The sequence below is a fragment of the Sorex fumeus genome, unplaced genomic scaffold (assembly GCF_029834395.1).
Source record: "Sorex fumeus unplaced genomic scaffold, SorFum_2.1 ptg000019l, whole genome shotgun sequence".
NCBI lineage: Eukaryota > Metazoa > Chordata > Mammalia > Eulipotyphla > Soricidae > Sorex > Sorex fumeus.
The window spans coordinates 39659702-39680032 of NW_026606076.1; the positions used below are offsets into that span (position 1 = coordinate 39659702).

The window sequence follows — 20331 nt, forward strand, 5'->3', positions numbered from 1 at the left end:
TAACTGGGTTAACTGCTGCTTACCATTTATGTAACATACCATCATGATATACAAAAGTTAGAAAACATGACTATTTTTGTCTCTTCCTGCTATCCAGTGATACGTCCTTTCTTGCTGATAAAAAAAAACACAAAGGCTGCTTTCTTTTTCTTTATTTTCCGATTTTTATACATTTTATTTTCATAAAGTAGTTCACAATAGTTTATTACAGATAATAATCAAACACCCACCCAACCAATGAGCATCTTCCCACCACGTAAGAGGGAAGTGTGTGAAGGTTGTTGTACTTCATTCTGGCCATTTAAGCCCTTATATACAAGAATACAAGCAAGTATGTTAAAAGCAAACACATGTGTGCTACTTCAGGTATAACAGTGGGCCAGAGTATAAGAGGTCCAGGAAATACTGCATCGCTCTCTTCCGGGAGCTTTGTTTTATACTCTCTTGATCTTGACTGTGGATGAGATTACATGACGCTGGGGGCAGTTTGTGGGTGTGACTGCCAAGCTACTGGAAAACTGGGGGGTCTGGGTGGAGGAGACCCAGTCCCAATCCAAGCAGGCTTGGAGATCTCAATCAGGGGGCCCGTATACCTGAGTTCCTCTGCCAGTTCCTTCATGGGTGAGGCTGATCCGAGCATGTGGAGAGTGGCCTTGGGCATGGCTGTGGCTGGGTTCTGGAGGTTTTTGGCTGCCAGGGCTCTGCTTGGGGTGGGGAGGGAAACTCAATCCACCCCCCTCCAAGATGTCCCAGTGAAGACAGCCTGGCATGGGGTCGGAAGATTCTGCCCTTACGTGAATTTCTAAGAATCCTTTTCTCATAAAATATCTATATACTCACTTGCTAAATGGGACTAATAGCAAGGTGTAATATAACTGAAGAAGAAATGATATACTGAGCATTTTATAATTCTTAAATAATAAAAATTTGATACCATATTTTTCCATGGGGAGCATTATATATATATCTCTATGCATATCACTGAATTCATGATTCTTCCCGGCAAGCTACCGAGAGTATTAGATACGCCAAACACAGTAACAACAAAGTCTCCAATGGAGACGTTACTGGGCCCGCTTGAGCAAATCGACGATCATCGGGAGGGCCTGATGTGTAGACAGTATGTATCAAGGTCATAGTGTTGATCTCATCAGGACCCTGTTTTTACATCGAACTCCCAGCACTGTCTACAAATGTGATTCTTTGCCTTGTTCACAATGCACTCTCTGCTTTTCTCATGAATTCAGGGATTCTGAGTAAACAATATCATGCAAATTCTGTCTAACACCTGCTTATGCTAGCTGCAAATGTCTTTTGCCCAGGACTGGCCCCTGATGAAAAGGTCTGGAGCAGGAGCAAAAAGAGACCAAAAAATAAGAGAGAGATAAAGCATGGATTCAGGGGGGCTCACAGCCTCACAGAGCCAGAGCCTGGGATGACCTGCACTTACAATGATTATCTTCAAATCAATAATCACCAGAAGAAGAACAAAATTCCTTGATTAAATACCTACCTTTCTTCTGGAGAAACTTTTACACATTCAAGGGCCTGATCTATCAAGACAAACATTTCATCATTTATTGAATATTCTATATATAATTCTGTTTTTACATAAAGGTCTCTCCAGATGTGTGCTGAAAATGGATAAAAGATTAAACACAATGGCCTCTCAGTATCTGTATTCAAACCATAATGCCCCAAAGTATAGAGAAAGTGAAAAGGAAATTATCTGCCATAGAGGCAGGGGGTAGGGTCTGGTGGGGGATAGGGAGAGAGATACTGGGGACATTGGTGGTGGGAAATGTACTCTGGTAGAGGGATGGGTGTTCAATCATTGTATGACTGAAACTCAAACATTGAAAGCTTTGTAACTGTATCCTAGGGTGATTCAAAAACAAAAACCAAAAACAAACAAATAAACAGAAACAGAGATCTCTCCAAATTAAAGTAGTTGGGATAAAGTGGCATTTATTAATGTCTTATGTAGCACTGTAGCACTGTCCTCCCATTGTTCATTGATTTGTTCGAGCGGGCCCAGTAACGTCTCCATTGTGAGACTTGTTGTTACTGTGTTTGGCAAATGGAATACATCATGGGGGCAAGATACTCTCAGTAGCTTTCCGCGCCCCTCGAGAGGGGCAGAGGAATCGAAATGTGAAAAATTCCTCCTTGGTCTGGCGAAAGTGACACCGAGTGAAGGACTGTAGGGTCCATCTCTGGCAATCTGGGGGGTCGTGTCAGTGCTGTGCTGATGGACTAAATATGCAGGGACCTTATCTAAAACCCACGTCCACCCTTAGACATTGCAATCTGGGACAATCAATGCTGGGACAGTCCTGGAAGATGACCCCTCAGTGAGTCAGGGGCTCAGGAAGGAGGAAACGCAGTTGGTTACACCTATCCTAACATGCTCTGCTGCCGCGGAAATTTCCATCCTGTGTGCACCAGTGACCCCTGGGGATCAAGTGCTCTCAGAGGCTGGAGTGAGAAAGGAAACAGGCTAATGAGCCAACACAGCAGCTGTAAATATGCCTTTGCCTGGTCCCTCTGCATGTTCACTCTGGGGATGCACGGGGTGTGGATGATGCTTTTGCAGTCCTGAATGTGTTGGTGGAGCGAAGCTTCCTCTCCTTCCTGCTGCCTTGTCTGAACTCCAGACTCCACCATCAACCTTGCAGGGAGGAATCTGTTTGCACTCAGAGGTTTCCTCTTGGATTGCACCCAGGTGAGTCCAGCTGTCAGGCAGCCTCTGCAGAGAATGAAAGACATCTGTCACAGAGAATGACCAGCAAGGCTGCTCCCCTGAGGTCTCGTGAGAGATACAGATAACGCGTGTTCTAGGAGGGGAAGTAGAGGTTCAATGTGGCAGCTTCTTGTCCACATTTTCTCTCTTTCCTTGTCATTCAGAATGAGGTTCCCTCTAAAGTGTGAGCCTTGCTCTACACTGGGCTGATTGTTTCGCCCAGGAATCAATTCATAACTTCTCATCTATTTCTAAGATTCTTTATGATAGTTCAGAGTGTGGCAACAATATATAACTTTGATGGGCCTTCAAAAGCATTACAGAATTAGGAAATATACCAAGTCACTGTCACTGTCACTGTCCTCCCGTTGTTCATCGATTTGCTCAAGCGGGCCCAGTAACGTCTCCATCATGAGACCTGTTGTTACTGTGTTTGGCATATCGAATACGTCACGGGTAGCTTGACAGGCTCTGCCGTGTGGGTGAGATATTCTTGGTAGCTTGCCGGGCTCTCCGAGAGGGGCAGAGGAATCGAACTCGGGTCGGCGATGTTGGCTGCATGCAAGGCAAATGCCCTACCGCTGTGTTTTCGCTCCAGCCCAAGTCAAAGTAACAAAATAAGAGACTAACACCCAAGTACAGCTGTGATAAATACCAGGTTGTTCACCCCATGGCTTAGAGGCCAGCCGCACAATCTAGGGGTAAAGGCAGCTCAGATAGAGAAGGGAGCACCAAATAAAGGGTGCTGGGAAGATCTGCCCAGGATGGGAGATGCATGCTGAAAGTAGACTATAGACCGAACATGATTGCCAACCAATGTCTATTCTGCAGACCACAGCACCCAAAAGGAGAGAACAAAAGGGAGTGCCTTGCCACAGAGGCAGGGTAGGATGGGGGATGGGGGGGTGGGAGGGATACTGGGATTGGTGGGGGTGGAGAATGGGCACTGGTGATGGGATGGGTACTCGATCATTGTATAACTGAAACCCAAGCACAACAACTTCTAAGTATACAACTGTCCGTCATGATGTTTCACTAATAAAACAAAAACAAATATATATATATATATATATATATATATATTATGAAGAGATCTAGTTTCTACCTTGGATGAATATGTTTCCTAGAAAATTCTGAGAAATTTCCACCGATATTTTATCGGCAATACTGGAGCAGACCGAATGGGGTCTGAGGATGCTCTGGACAGGTCACAGGTCACACGACAGAAGCCACCAGAGTGTGATTTGGACAGAGAGTCAATAGCCCCAGAGTGAAAGAGCATCCATGCTCTCAGTGCCATCTTCAAATGGTTTCTCCAACACTCAGCACTTCACAACTCGGTCCCAACAGTTAGGGGGGCCCCTGATAGTGGTGTGAAAATCCTTTCACAAGGCGTCATTCAAAGGGTTTTGCAGGTTGCCTATTGTCATTAAGATTTCTTCACTTTACACTAAAGGTTGCTCACAAAGCTATCATTAATAAACGTTGGGTCCCTGTTTGGAGTTGCCTGCTGTTTCCAAGGCCCTGCAGGCTACGCATACTTTCTTTTTTTTCTTTTCTCCTTTCTTTCTTTCTTTCTTTCTTTCTTTCTCTTCCTTCCTTTCTCTCTCTCTTTCTTTCTTTCTTTCTCTTCCTTGCTTTCTCTCTCTCTCTTTCTTTCTTTCTCTCTCTCTTTCTTTCTTTCTTTCTTTCTTTCTTTCTTTCTTTCTTTCTTTCTCTTCCTTCCTTTCTCTCTCTTTCTTTCTTTCTTTCTTTCTCTTCCTTCCTTTCTCTCTTTCTTTCTTTCTTTCTTTCTTTCTTTCTTTCTATCTTTCTTTCTTTTGCTTTTTTGGGCCACATCCAGGGATGCTCAGGGATTACTTTCTGGTTCAGCACTCAGGAATTACTCCTGGCAGTGCTTGGGGGATCATATGGGATGCCAGGGGTTGAACTCGGATGGGCTGTATTCAAGACAAACATTTTATCCACTGTACTATCTCTTCAGCCCCGGCTCCACATACTTTCCTGTGGCCACCTGCTCTTTCAGTTACTGGGGATATTGTCTGAGAACAAGCGAAGGGAGCCTGAGACTCACTCAGAGATACTTAACAACTCAGCTGGAAGGTTCTATGATAGAATCCAAGAATTCTGCATGGCTCAGAAATTCTACCCAGATGAGTTGAAATGTCACGGAGGGTCTCTAGATGCTTGTTTGACAGAAGGCAAAGCAAGAACATGTACCTCAGGCCACCTAAGAATGACCAACCTGGATTGGATAGCAGAGTCTGTGTGTTTTAGAGTTGAATATTAAATATATATTATTTTTTAATGACCAAAAGGTAAGTGATTATTTAAAAGGCAATACAGTGGTCATTCTTGGCAATTGCATGATAATAATATAAAGGGTAAAGTGAAAGAGGGAACGGAAGAGTATCATGAAGTCCAAAGATCTTGGAATTTAACGGAAATGTATCATGAGCTGGGGGAGAAGGCAGCTAGAATAGAGAAGGGATCACTAAGTCAATGACGGTTGGAGGAATCATTCGGGATGGGAGATGTGTGCTGAAAGTAGATAAAAGACCACAGGTGACAGCTTCTCAGTATCTGTATTGCAAACCATAATGCCCATAAGTAGAGAGAGAGAGAGACTATGGGGGAAATTGTCTGACATAGAGGCAGGAGAAGGGCTGGAAAGGTGGGCGTGTTGTAGAATGCACACTTGTGGAGAGATGGGTGTTCGGTCATTGTATGACTGAAACTCAAACTTGAAAGTTTTGTAACTATATCTCACAGTGATTCTATTAAAAAAAGAAAGCGTGTAAATATGACATTTGATGTCTGGAGCTATCCAGTGATTATTACATACAGTGTACTTGACAGTTTCTACATGAGAAAGAACCAAACTAAGCGATGTGTGAATAGATCTGCAACAACAGACAGTTCACACCATGGTATCCACTCATCAAGACATTTATGAGAAACAAAAGTATACAAGCAATGGGATGTGCTAATTGGTTTTTTTAATTGATTCACTTCCTGTACGATGAAACATATCTGCATACTTGAGACTCTGGTCTAGTTTTCATGTAAATTGCTTCTTGAGCCATTTGCCTACTCTGACGGGGGAAGGGAGTTTTTGCTCCTGTTTTTCATGGATTTATTCAATGATAGTTCTCAAATTATTTGATTCCATTTAGCTGATTTATGCATGTACAGTTTTATTAGGAAGTTTTACTGATTTACTAGTTTCCTAATTTTACTAAGTTACGAATTCTGTTGGGCTGGAGTGATAACACAGCTGATAGGGTGTTTGCCTTGCACGCGCTGAACCGGGTTTGATTTATCTGCCCCTCTTGGAGAGCCTGGCAAGCTGCCAAGAGTATCCTGCCCGCACTGCAAAGCCGGGCAAGCTACCCCTGACGTACTGGATATGCCAAAAACAGTAACAGGAAGTCTCACAGACGTTACTGGTGCCGGCTTGAGCAAATAGATGAACAATGGGAGGACAGTGCTATAGTGCTACTAATTTAGTAAGTTTGGCTAATTTATGCGTGTATAGTTTTATTAGGGAGTTTTACTAATTTACTTATGGGCTGGAGCGATAGCACAGCGGGTAGGGCGTCTGCCTTACATGCAGCCAACATGGCCGACCCGAGTTTGATTCCTTCGCCCCTCTCGGAGAGCCCGGCAAGCTACCGAGAGTATCTTGCCCGCACGGCAGAGCCTGGCAAGCTCCCTGTGACGTATTCGATATGCCAAACACAGTAACAACAAAGTCTCCAATGGACACGTTACTGGGCCCGCTCGAGCAAATCGATGATCAACAGGAGGGCCTTTACTTTTTACTTTACTTAGTTTACTAGTTTTACTAATTTACTAGTTTAATTAAAGGTTTACTAATTTTAAAGAGTCAATTAGACCCTCTCACTCTGTGTATATCTTGGGGATTATTTTTAGCTGAAAGAATTTATGATTCACTTCAAAATTCTTCAGAGAGATATCCTTGCTTTCAAATCCAAGTGATAATAAAATCCAAGCGAATACCATATAAATGCCTCTGAATAATCAACTTCACACACATTTTCTATTTCTTCTTACATCTCTCTTCATTCTTACATTTATTTGTTTAAAAAGTTTTTTTTAAATAGCACAGCGGGTAGGGCGTTCGCCTTGCACGCGGCCAACATGGCCGACCCGAGTTCGATTCCTCCGCCCCTCTCGGGGAGCCCGGCAAGCTACCGAGAGTATTGGATATACCAGACACAGTAACAACAAAGTCTCCAATGGACACGTTACTGGGCCCGCTCGAGCAAATCGACGATCAACGGGAGGGCCTTTTATCTTTTTTATCTTATATTATTCTTTTAATTGAATCACCATGAGATATGCAAAGTTGTTCATGATTGGGTTTCGATTGGGTTTCAGTCGTACAATGTTCTAACACCCATCTCTTTAACAGTGTATCTTTATTTTTTTTCATTTTGGGTCACACCTAGCAAGGCACAGGGGTTACTCTTGGCTCATGCACTCAGGAATCACTACTGGCCGTGATGGGTGTGGGGGGAATGCTGGACATCGAACGTGGGTCAGCTGTGGGCAAGGCAAAAATTCTACCTGCTGCTCTATCGCTCCAGGCCCCATCAGTGTACATTTCCCACCACTGGGCATTATGGCTTGCAATGTCCTTACTGAAAGTTATTATGTATACCTCTTTACTTACTTTCAGCACTCAGTTCTTGTCCAGGATGATCACTTCCAACTATCATTCGTAGATTTCCTTTAGTCTGTTGAGAGTAGATCTGTTCCCCAAAGCTGACTGATATTCTACCATCATAGAAACCATTCCACTTGACGTTTGACTACAGATGAATTTTTATTTTCCTTGCATATCTGAGAACATGTATCTGCAAAGAACATGAAACTAGAGTTTCTATATGAATTCTTCTTTTCCTGTTTCTTGTATCTCAATATGAACTTGACTCCAACAGAATAAGTAGAGATCAGGGTAGTTCTGAATATTCTTCCGGGCCAAAAGAAAGTGATCTTACCAGAGAATCATGGTGCTGAGAATGAGGAAATCAGAGCTAACAATTTCTCTGTTTTTCATATATGTAGCTTTCTTTGTCCACAGTCCTGCAACCCAATGTGACTGCACACACACACACATACACACACACACAACACATTAAAACATACACACAGACCACTCTAAATAATGCCTATCCCTTTGGAAAGTAATTGTATATCTTGACATAAAACTTGCAGGTTTCTCCACCACATGGAACCAGGAAACGTTACAGAAATCACAGAATTCCTTCTTCTAGGACTTTCTGAAGAACCAGAACTGAAGCCCCTCATCTTTTACCTTTTCTTGTCTATGTACCTGATCACTGTGCTGGGGAACCTGCTCATCATCCTGGCCGTCAGCTCTGACTCCCGCCTCCACACGCCCATGTACTTCTTCCTGTCCAACTTGTCCTTTGTAGACATCTGCTTCACCTCCACCACTGTCCCCAAGATGCTGGTAAACATCCAGACACATAGCAAAGCCATCAGCTATGAGGGCTGCCTCACCCAGGTGTTTTTTTTCATATTCTTTATAGTATTGGACATCCTTATGTTGACCATAATGGCCTATGACCGCTATGTGGCCATCTGCCAACCCCTGCATTACACCGTCATCATGAATCCCCGGCTCTGTGGGCTGTTGCTTCTGGTTTCCTGGGTCATTGGTGCCCTGGATTCCTTGTTAGAAATCCTCATGATATTGTCACTGTCCTTCTGTGAACATGTGGAAATCCCTCACTTTTTCTGTGAGCTTAATCAAGTGGTCCATCTAGCTTGTTCTAAGACATTTCTTAGTGACTTGGTGATGTATTCATCAATTGTGCTCCTGGGGGTTGGCCCCCTCACTGGGATCCTTTATTCTTATTCTAAGATCATTTCCTCCGTTCGCAGAATCTCCTCAGCTCAGGGGAAGTATAAGGCATTTTCCACCTGTGTGTCTCACCTCTCTGTGGTCTCCTTGTTTTATGGCACTTCCCTAGGTGTGTACCTGAGCAATACTGTGTCGGAGAACTCACAGCACACTACCATTGCCTCGGTGATGTACACGGTGGTCACCCCCATGCTGAACCCTTTCATCTATAGCCTGAGGAACAAAGACATCAAGGGGGCTCTGACCAGTCTCCTCAGGAAGAAACAATGAAATGACATTTTTCCTAGAGTTGGTGAATTGTGTCATTTTTGTAGTCAAATCCTGGGAATAAGAAAATGTGATCTCTTAAATCAGAGTCCAAGCTTGGAACCCAAACTACACTCATGGAACGTTATAATGTGGGGCTGGACAGATAGCACAGTGGGTCCAATCACTTGCTTTGCAGTGGCTGACCTGGGTTCGATCCCCGACATTCCATATGGTTCCCGAGCACCACCAGTAGTGATTCCTGAATTTAGAGTCAGGAGTAACCCTTAAACATAGCCTTTGTCTCCCCCAAACAAAAATAAAATTAAAAACATGCCTGTTAAGGAGGCGAGGAACTGGGGAAGGAATCTGGGGACATCAGTCAGGGATATTGACACTCATGATGATATTGGAGATGGGACATAATATGTCTTAATTCCATTGTTGAAGGATTTGGCAATCAATGGTGCCTACATTTCAACCAGATAAAAAGTTTTAAATTACGAGCCAGAGAAAGTCACTGAGTTTCATTTGTTCATTTTTTTTTCTTTTTGGGTCACACCCAGCGATGCACAGGGTTTACTCCTGGCTCTACACTCAAGTATTACTCCTGGAAGTGCTCGGGTGACTATATGGGATGCTGGGAGTCGAACCTGAGTTGGCTGCATGAAGGCAAACTCCCTACTCTATCACTCCATCTTCTTCATTAATTCATTTTTAAATCTGGGCATATAATAAAAAAATTTTATTTAAACACCAAGTGTGGACATTTGATTTATTACTTTTTTTCCCTCTGGACTATCCTTTCGTTAAAAAAATTATCTTCTCTTTACAGGTTTATGAAAACTTTATTGTCTTGGACCAAATCGACTGGGCTCAAGAGTTATTCTGGGGCGATAGACATAGAAAGATTGCATTCATCTGGGGAACATAAAGTAGCAAAATAGGAAACTAACACCCAAGAATGGCTGGGATTAGTACCAGGAGGTTTGCTCCATGGCTTGGAGGCCAACCACACATGCTAGGGGAAAAGGGAGCTCAGATAGAGAAGGGAGCACCAATTAAAGGGTGTTGGGAGGATCCTCCCAGGATGGGAGAAGCATCCTGAAAGTAGACTATAGACCAAACATGATTGCCAGACATTGCCTCTTTTGCAAACCACAACACTCAAAAGGAGAGAGAGAGAACAAAAGGGAATGCCCTGCCACAGAGGCAGGGTGGGATGGGGGAGGAGGGATACTGGGATCCCTGGTGGTGGGAAATGGGCACTGGTGGAGGGCTGGGTATTTGATCATTGTCTAATTGAAATCCAAGCACAAAAATGTGTAAGTCTACAACTGTTCCTCATAGTGTCTCACTAATAAAAATAAATAAATAGATAAAAATTTAAAAAAGGAAAAAAACAAAATTATTCTGGGGCTGGAGTGAAAGTACAGCGGGTATGGCATTTGCCTTGCATGTGGCCGACCTGGGTTCAATTCCCAGCATCCCATATGGTCCCTCTAGCAGAGCCAGGAGTAACCTCTGTCCATCGCTGGGTGTGACCCAAAAAAGCAAGAAAAAAAAGAATTATTCTTGTTGGGCTCAAAGAGCTGGAAACTGAACTCAGTTCAGCTGCTTACAAGGCAAGTGTCCTCCCTGTTGTCCTATAATTCAGGCCTTTATGTAATTTTTTTAAGAACACTTTATTCATAAAAGACCTACATACTCACTTGCTAAATGGGACTAATAACAAGATGTAATATAACTGAAAAAGGAAGGATATACTTAGCATTTTTATAATTTTTTTTCTTTTTGGGTCACACCCGGTGATGCACAGGGGTTACTCCTGGCTCTGCACTCAGGAATCACTCCTGGCCGAGCTCAGGGGACCATATGGGATGCTGGGAATTGAATCCGAGTTGGCCGTGTGCAAGGCAGACGCCCTACCCGCTGTGCTATTGCTCCAGACCCTATAATTCTTTTTTTTAATTTATTTTTTAATAGTGAGGCACCATGAGGTACAGTTGTAGACTTACACATTTTTGTGCTTGGGTTTCGATTATACAATGATCAAACACCCATCCCTCCACCAGTGCACATTTCCTACCACCTCGGATCCCAGCATCCCCTCCCCCCCCAGCCCCTATCCCACCCTGCCTCTGTGGCAGGGCATTTCCCTCTCTCTCCTTTTGAGTGCCATGGTCGGCAAAAGAAGCATTGAGTGGCAATCATGCTTGGTCGACAGTCTACCCTCAGCATGCTCTCCCATCATGGGCGGATCCTCCCAACACCCTTTATTTGGTGTTCCCTTCTCTTTCTGAGCTTCCCCTTCCCCTAACATGTGTGGTTGTCCTCCGGGTCATTGAGTAAAATTCCTGGTACTAATCTCTGCGATACTTGGGTGTTAGTTTCCTATTTTGTTACTTTATGTTCCCCAGATGAATGCAATCTTTCTATGTCTATCCCTTTCTTTCTGAGTCATTTCGCTTAACATGATACTCTCCATGTAGTACCACTTGTATGTAAACTTCATGACTTCGCCTTTTCTAACAACTACATAGTACTCCATTGTGTAAATGTGCCAGAGTTTCTTCAACCAGTCATCTGTTCTCGGGCACTCAGGTTTTTTCCAGATTCTGGCTATTGTAAAGAGTGCTGCAATAAACAGACAATTGCAGATGTCACTTCAGCTATACTTTTTTGCCTCTCTGGGATATATTCCCAGGAGTGGTATTGCTGGGTCAAATGGGAGCTCAATTTCTAGTTTTTTGAGAATCATCCATACTGTTTTCCAGAAGGGCTGAACTAGTCGGCATTCCCACCAACAGTGAAGGAGTGTCCCTTTCTCACCACATCCGCGCCAGCACCGGTTGCTTTTGTTCTTGTGGATATGGGCCAGTCTCTGTGGTGTGAGGTGATACCTCATTGTGGTTTTGATCTGCATCTCCCTGATGATTAATGATGTGGAACATTTTCTCATGTGTCTTTTAGCCATTCGGATTTCTTCTTTGTCAAAGTTTCTATTCATTTCATCTCCCCATTTTTTGATGGGGTTGAATGTTTTCTTTTTGTGGAGTTGAACCAGTATTTTGTATATCCTTGAAATTAACCCCTTATCAGATGTGTAGTTGGCGAATATCCTTTCCCATTCAGTTGACTGTCTTTGTATTTTGGTCACTGTTTCTTTTGAGGTGCAGAAGCTTCTTAGTTTAAGATAGTCCCATTTATCTATCTCTGTTTTCACTTGCTTGGCCAGCGGTGTGACATCTTTGAAGACACTATTAGCTTCTATGTCATGAAGGGTTTTGCCAACATTTTCCTCAATGTATCTTATAGATTCCGGTCTGATGTTGAGGTCTTTAATCCACTTAGATCTTACTTTTGTACATGGAGTTAGGCAGAGATCTGAGCCCATTTTTTTGCATATAGCCGTCCAGTTTTGCCAGCATAATTTGTTAAAGAGACTTTCCCTGCTCCACTTCACTTTTCTTGCCCCCTTATCGAAGATTAGATGCTCGTATACTTGGGGGGGGGGGACGTCAGTATATTCAACCCTGTTCCATTGGTCTACAGCTCTGCCTTTGTTCCAGTACCATGCTGTTTTAATTATTACTGCCTTGTAGTAGAGTTTGAAGTTAGGGAGGTTGATTTCTCCCATTTTCTTTTTCCCAAGAATTGCTTTAGCTATTCGTGGGGGCTTATTGTTCCATATGAATTTCAGGAGTGTTTGCTCCAATTCTTTGAAGAATGTCATGGGTATCCTAATAGGGATTGCTTTGAATTTATACAGTGTTTTGGGAAGTATTGCCATTTTGACAATGTTAATTCTCCCGATCCATGAACAGGGGATATTTTTCCATTTCCTCGTATCCTCTTTTATTTCCTGAAGTAGAGTTTTGTAGTTTTCTTTGTACAGGTCCTTTACTTCCTTAGTTAAGGTGATTCCTAGGTACTTGATTTTCTGGGGCACAATTGTGAATGGGATTGTTTTCTTCATGTCTTTTTCTTCTCTTTCACTATTTGCATATAGGAAAGCCATGGACTTTTGAAGCCCCTATAATTCTTAAATAATAAAAATTTGATACTATAGTTTTCCACGAGGGAGTGAATTATATACATCTCTATGCATATCACTGAATTCACGATTCTTCCTGATGTGCAGACAGTGTGTATCAAGGTCATAGTGTTGATCTCATTAGGATCCTGTTTTTGCTTCAAACTCCCAGCAGTGTCTACAAATGTGATTCTTTGCCTTGTTCACAATGAACTATCTGGTTTTCTCAAGTATTCAGAGACTCTGAGTAGACAATATCATGCACATTCTGTCTAACACCTGCCTATGCCAGTTGCAAATGTCTTTTGCTCAGGCCCCTGATGAAAAGGTCTGGAGCAGGAGCAAAAAGAGACAGAAAAAGTAAAATAGAGATAAAGCATGGATTCAGGGGGGCTCACAGCCTCACAGAGCCAGAGCCTGGGCTGACCTGCACTTAGAACATTTATCGCTTCGAACCAACAATCATCAGAAGTAGAAGAACAACATTCCTTGATCAGATGCCTACCTCTCTTCTACTCGAGAGACTTTTACACATTCCAGGGCCTGAGTCTATCAGGACAAACATTTAATCATTTATTGAATGTTCTATATATAATTCTGTTTTTACACAAATGTCTCTCCAGATGTCGGCTGAAAGTGGATAAAGGATCAAACACAATGGTCTCTCAGTATCTGTATTCAAACCATAATGCCCCAAAGTAGAGAGAGAGTAAGAAGAAAATTGTCTGTCATAGAGTTAGGGGGTGGGTTTCAGTGGGGGGTGTGGGAGAGATACTGGGGACATTGGTGGTGGGAAAAGTACACTGGTGGAAGGATGGAAGGAAGGAAGTCACTGTATGACTGAAACTCAATCATGAAAGCTTTGTAACTGGATACCAGGGTGATTCAAAAACAAAACCCCCAAACAAACAAAAACAAAGATCTCTTCAAATTAAAAATGGTATTTATCAGTACCTCATGTAAATGTGAAAAATTCCTCCTTGGTCTGGCAAAAGTGACACCGAGTGAAGGACTGTGGGGTCCATCTCTGTCGAACTGGGGGTCGTGTCAGTGCTGTGCTGATGGACTAAATATGCAGGGACCTTATCTAAAACCCTCGTCCCACTCTTAGACATTGCAATCTGGGACAATCAGGGCTGGGACAGTCCTGGGTGATGACCCTCAGTGAGTCAGGGGCTCAGGAAGAAGGAAACGCAGTTGGTTACACCTGTCCTAACATGCTCTCCTGCCTCCTGAGCCCCTGCAGGAAATTTCCATCCTGTGTGCACCAGTGACCCCTGGGGATCAAGTGCTCTCAGGGGCTGGAGTGAGAAAGGAAACAGGCTAATGAGCCAACACAGTGGCTATAAATAAATGTTCCTCTGCCCGGTCCCTCTGGTGTTCACTCTGGGGATGCATGGGGGCATGGATGATGCTTTTGCAGTCCTGAATGTGTCCGTGGAGCAAAGCTTCCTCTCCTTCCTGCTGCCTGGTCTGGACTCTAGACTCCACCATCAACCTTGCAGGAAGCAATCTCTCTTTGCACTCAGAGGCTTCCTCTTCGATTGTACCCAGGTGTGTTGACCCACCACCCTCCCCAGCCTACATAAAGGCTTGATGTCCCTCAATAAAGTGGATCTGCTTTACAGGACCCCCACCGTGCTCGTGTGCTTATTTCTCTTCCCTTGGAGGAGGCGGTGGCAAGGTTTGCTCTCTCCTTCGGACCCCTCCCCTTAGCTGGAGGGAAGCTCGGCCCTGTCCTCAGGACCCTGAGCAGCGGCCCCTTGCTGGATGAGTGAGCGTGCTGGACAGAGGCCTGGAGAAGACCCCAACATCGGTGAGTCCAGCTGTCAGGCAGCCTCTGCGGGGAATGAAAGTCACCTGTCACAGAGAATGACCAGCAGGGCTGCTTCCTGAGGTCTTGTGAGAGGTACAGATATTGAGTGTTCTAAGAGGGGAAGTGGAGTTTCAACGTGGAAGCTGTTTTTCCACCTTTCACCCAGAATGTGGGTCCCTCTACACAATCAGCTTAACTCACAGCGGGGCTGGTTGATTCACCCATTAGTCAGGGATTCATGCGCTATCGTAAGTGACTCATCAATTCCTGACTTCAATGCTTCATCATCGTCCATGGTGTGGCTTTTTATGCCTTTGATGAGCTTTAAGAATATTTATAGAATTTGTCAAGAGGCCAAATCCCAAAACAAGGCTTTCATGATTAAGGACAACTCTAGCGCATTCCCTGGCTAGTTCCTAGAAGACATTGAGAAATTTCCACAGATAGTTTAGGTGCAAGACTGGAGGACACTGGGTGGAGGCTGGGGATGCTCTGACCTTATCTCAGGTCACAGGACAGACCCCACCAGTCTCAACTGGACAGAGAGCCAATAGCCCCAACGGTGAAAGAGCATCCATGCTCTCAGTGCCATTTTAAATGGTTTCTCTGAGACCCAACACTTCACAAATGTGTCCAAACATTAAGGGTGGTCACTTGAGAATGGTGTGAAACTTCATTCACAATGCGTCATTCAATGAGTTTTGCAGGGTTATTGTGATAAACATTTTTTTTACTTTGTTTGTTTTTTTGTTTGCTTGTTTGTTTTGTTTTTTTGCTTTTTATGTTTTGGGTCACACCTGGTGATGCTCAGGGGTTACTCCTGGCTCTGCACTCAGGAATTACTCCTGGCTCGGGGAACCCTTTGAGATGCTGGAAATGGACCTGGGTTGGCCGCGTGCAAGGCAGACGTCCTACCTGCTGTGCTATCGCTCCAGCCCTGGTAAACATTTCTTAACTTTTCACAAACAATTGCTAGCAGTTGCCTCATTAATAAACATTGGGCCACTGTTGGGATTTGCCTGCTATTTCCATAGGTCCTGTGGCTGTGTACACTTTCCCAAGGCCACCCGTTCCTTCAATTATTGAGGGGATGACTCAAGGACAGCAAGGGGAACCGGGACCCTCTCAGAGATACTTATGGAACTCAGCTAGAAGTTTCCATAATAGGATCCAAGAATTCTGCATTGCTCAGAAATCCTACCCACATGAGTTGAAATGTCATGTAGATTCTACAGATGCTTGTTTGACAGAAGAAAAGGCAAGATCATTTGCCTGAGACCACCTAAGAATGGCCAGCCTAGCTCAGGTAACAACGTTCATATGTTTTAGGGTTGAATATTTAATATATGTATATATGTATATATATAATTTTTAATGACCAAAAGGTAAGTGTTATTTAAAATGCAACAGAGGGGTCAATCCTGGCAATTACATGATAATTATACAGGTTAAAATAGAAGAGGAAATGGAGGGCTGTCATTTTCCAGGAAAAGTAAAGCCCAAGGATCTTTGAAATTAATGGAAATGTGTAAATATTGCAGTTGATGTCTGGGGCTACCTTGTGGAAACTTTTTTTGATTATTATTGTGAGAGTATTCGATATGCCAGACACAGTAACAACAAAGTCTCCAATGGAGACGTTACTGGGCCCGCTCGAGCAAATCGATGATCAACGGGAGGGCCTTTACCTTTTACCTATTGTGATACAGTGCACATGACTGCCTATGCATGAGAGACTGAGACCAAAAAAATGTGTGAATAGAACTTGCAGCAACAGAATTTTATACCATGGAATCCGCTCTTGAAGATATTTGTAGGGAAGAAAAGCATATATGTGTGGAAAGGAATATATGCTAATTAGAGTTATTTTCTAATTGATTAGTTTCCAGTGTGACAAAACACATCTGCATACTTGAGACTCGTTTCTAGTGTCATGAAAACTGTTTCTTTAGCTGTTTGCTTACTATGATGGGGGAAGGGTGGTTTTGTTCCTGTTTTTCTTAGATTTATTCAGAGGAATGACAGTTCTCATGTTATTTGAGTCCATTTAGCTAATTTATGCATGTATAGGTATATTAGGGAGGATGTATAAAACATCACTTATTTTTAAGAGTCAATTAGGACCCTCTTACTGTAGGTTGGGGATTTTGTTTCAGTTGAAAGAATTAATCATTCACTTCACTGTTCCTCAGAGGGATAGTCTTGCTTTAAAAACAAAGTGAAGGCTCACCCATATAAATACCTCAGACTAATCACCCTTCATATATATTTTCTATTTTCTTCTCACCTCTCTATTCATTCTCACATTTCTTTTTTAATTTTTTTTATCATTTTAAAAATTGAATCACTGTGACATACATGAAGCTGTTCCTGGTTGGGTTTCAGTCATACAATGTTCTAACACCGTTTGATCACCAGTGTACATTTCCCTCCACAAATGCCCCTGGCTTCCCTCCTACCATACCCCTACCTATCAGCCTGTCTCTGTAACAGCCACTAACAGGCATCTCTCTCTCTTTCACTCTCTCTCTCTCTCTTTCACTCTCTCTCTCTCTCTCTCTCTCTCTCTTTGTGCCTCCCTTTTGGGCATTGTGGTGTGCAACACAGATACTGAAAGGTTATCGTGTATAACCCTTTACCTACTTTCAGCACTAAGTTCTTATCCAGACTGATCATTGCCAAATATCATTCTTAGATTTCCTTTGGTCTGTTGGGACTAGATCTGTTTCTCAAAGCTGCCTGATATTCTACCATCATAGAAGCCATTCTCCTTGAACAATTGACTACAGATGACTTTTTATTTTCCTTGCATGTCTGAGATCACGCATCTGCAAAGAACATGAAACTAGAGCTTCTATGTGAATTATTCTTTTTCCAATATTCTTGTAACTCAATATGAACTTGACTTTGAGACACTAGTGTGAGGCTGGTTGGTTATGTAGTTGGTTATAATAAGTCACGGAGGGACAGATTTTGAGGCTCTTTCATTATATTTATAAAGATTATAGGGTCCAAGTTAGTACCGCAAGTAGAGTGCTGCTTTGCACATGGTCAACTCTTGGTTTGGTCCCCAGCACCCCACCTGGTTTGTCAGTGACAGTAGGAGTGATCCCTGAGCACAGTGATCCCATGAGTAAGTCTGAGGACTGCCAGGTGTGGCTAACATTTTTAATTATAAATATAACCATCAAAATTAGTTGTGAGACTGAGTTAATATGAGGAATATTTTCTCTAAACACTGTTACCAAGGATATTTTTGCTGCAAACTTGCAACAAGTTAGGTCGAGAATAGGGCTCTTCTGAATATTCTCCAAGGCAAAGAGAATATCCTACCAGGCCAGAAGACAGTGATCCTTCCAGAGAATCACAGTGCTGAGAGTTGATATGTTGGAGACTTCACCAGATACAGACACTGGGACAGAGATGAGTAAAACTGAAGAAATAGCAAGATTTTTTTGTTTTAGTTGCTTTTATTTATTCATAGATTGATTGATTGATTGATTGATTGAATCGCCATGAGATACAATTACAAACTTTCATGATTATATTTCAATCATCCAATGTTTGAGCACCCTTCCCTCCATCAGTGCACATTTTCCACCACCAATGTCCCCAGTACCCTTCCCACCACCCCCACCCCATCCCACCTCCTGCCTCTGTGGCAGGCACCTTCCTTCTTACTCTCTCCTTTTAGGCATTATGGTTTGCAATGCAGATACCAATAGGCCATCATGTTTGGTCCTTAGTCTACTTTCAACACATATCTCCCATCTCAAGCGATCCCTCCAGCCATCATTTACTTAGTGGTTCATTCCAAGGAACCCAACTGCCTTTCCTCAGCACATGAGGCCAACTTCCAAACCATGGACCCATCCTGCTGGCCCTCATCTCTACTGTCCTTAGGTGTAGTCTCATATTATGTTAGTTTATATTCCACAAATGAATGCAGTCATGCTCTGTCTGTCCTCTCTTTCTAATTTCACTTTGCATTATATTCCCCATCTACTTACATGCAAATTTCATGATTTCATCTTTTCTAACAGCTGCATAGTATTCCATTGGGTAGATGTCTTAAAATTTCTAAATAGGAGACATTTACTGGGGTGTGTTCCTGGGCATAATACTATGAATCTCTGACGAGGCTGGGGTAGAGCCAGGCCTTGGGAGAGACTAAGCAAGATTTTAAAGTAGTCTTGGGGAGGAAAATTAATAGAGACCAGTGGAACTGGTGTGCTTGGCCTGGCCTTCTTTTATCTCTAGGAAGTTAATATGAGAAAGCACAGGGTGCAGCCTGGTGGCTTCCTCTCACCACATGGGCCATAAGCCCTGTCCTCTGTGCTGGGGACAGAATGGTTTTTGATTCTGGAAATGTCACTATTTCATCAGTTATCCACCATTCGGTCCCCAGGGAACCTTACAAGAGTGAGAAAACTAGAGCTGAGAGATTTCTCTATGTTACGTCTGTTTAGTTTTCTTCATTCACAGTCCTGCAACCCAAGAAAATATTTCGGACCACAAGAAAATATTAAAAATAAAACAGAAACAAACAACCACCCCAACCCACCCCAAACTCCAATGTCATGTCTGCCACTTTGGAAAGTAATCATGTATCTTAATTCAAAACTTGCAGTTTTATCCAGCACATGGAACCAGGAAATCTTACAGGAATTACAGAATTTCTTCTTCTAGAATTCTCAGAGGAACCAGAACTAGAGCCCCTTATCTTTGGAATTTTCCTGTCCATGTTCCTGATCACCATGCTGGGCAACCTTCTCATCATCCTGGCCGTCAGCTCAGACCCCCGCCTCCACAAGCCCATGTACTTCTTTCTGTCCAACCTGTCCTTTGTGGACATCTGCTTCATCTCCACCACCATCCCCAAGATGCTGGTGAACATCCAGACACACAGCAAGACCATCACCTATGGGGGCTGCCTTGCCCAAATGTACTTTTTCCTCCTCTTTGGAGTGTTGGACAACTTTCTCCTGACCGTGATGGCCTATGACCGCTATGTGGCCATCTGCCATCCCCTGCATTACACGGTCATCATGAACCCCCGACTCTGTTCACTGTTGGTTGGTATTTCCTGGAACATGAGTGCCCTGCATTCCTTGTTGGAAGTCACAATGGTTTTGCCACTGTCCTTCTGTGCACGTGTGGAAATCCCTCACTTTTTCTGTGAGCTCAATCAAGTGGTCCACCTAGCTTGTTCTGACACTTTTCTTAATGACTTTGTGATGTATTTTTTTGCTGTTTTCCTGGCCGGTGGTCCCTCCTTTGGTATCCTTTACTCTTATGTTAAGATCGTTTCCTCTGTACAGAGGATCTCCTCAGCACAGGGGAAGTATAAAGCATTTTCCACCTGTGCATCTCACCTCTCCGTGGTCTCCTTGTTTTATGGCACAGTCGTAGGCGTGTACCTGAGCTCCGCTGTGACGGAGAATTCACAGCGCACTACCATCGCCTCAGTGATGTACACGGTGGTCACCCCCATGCTGAACCCCTTCATTTACAGCCTCAGGAACAAAGACATCAAAGGAGCTCTGACAAGTCTTCTTGGGAAGAAACAATGA

The 20331-nt window shown here is 43.3% G+C and overlaps 2 protein-coding genes across 2 annotated transcripts; both read left to right on the forward strand.

Moving 5' to 3' along the window:
- Positions 1-8000: 8000 nt before the first annotated feature.
- On the forward strand, positions 8001-8930 carry LOC130022359 (olfactory receptor 7A10-like). Its single transcript, XM_056113105.1, has one exon. The coding sequence runs from the start codon at positions 8001-8003 to the stop codon at positions 8928-8930; it is 930 nt and encodes a 309-aa protein (XP_055969080.1).
- A 10471-nt stretch (positions 8931-19401) lies between these two features.
- On the forward strand, positions 19402-20331 carry LOC130022278 (olfactory receptor 7A10-like). The gene has a single exon (XM_056113027.1). The coding sequence runs from the start codon at positions 19402-19404 to the stop codon at positions 20329-20331; it is 930 nt and encodes a 309-aa protein (XP_055969002.1).

Excerpts from the sequence above, each read along its gene's own strand:
- LOC130022359 (XM_056113105.1), top strand. The coding sequence starts at position 8,001 with ATGGAACCAGGAAACGTTACAGAAATCACAGAATTCCTTCTTCTAGGA.
- LOC130022278 (XM_056113027.1), top strand. The coding sequence starts at position 19,402 with ATGGAACCAGGAAATCTTACAGGAATTACAGAATTTCTTCTTCTAGAA.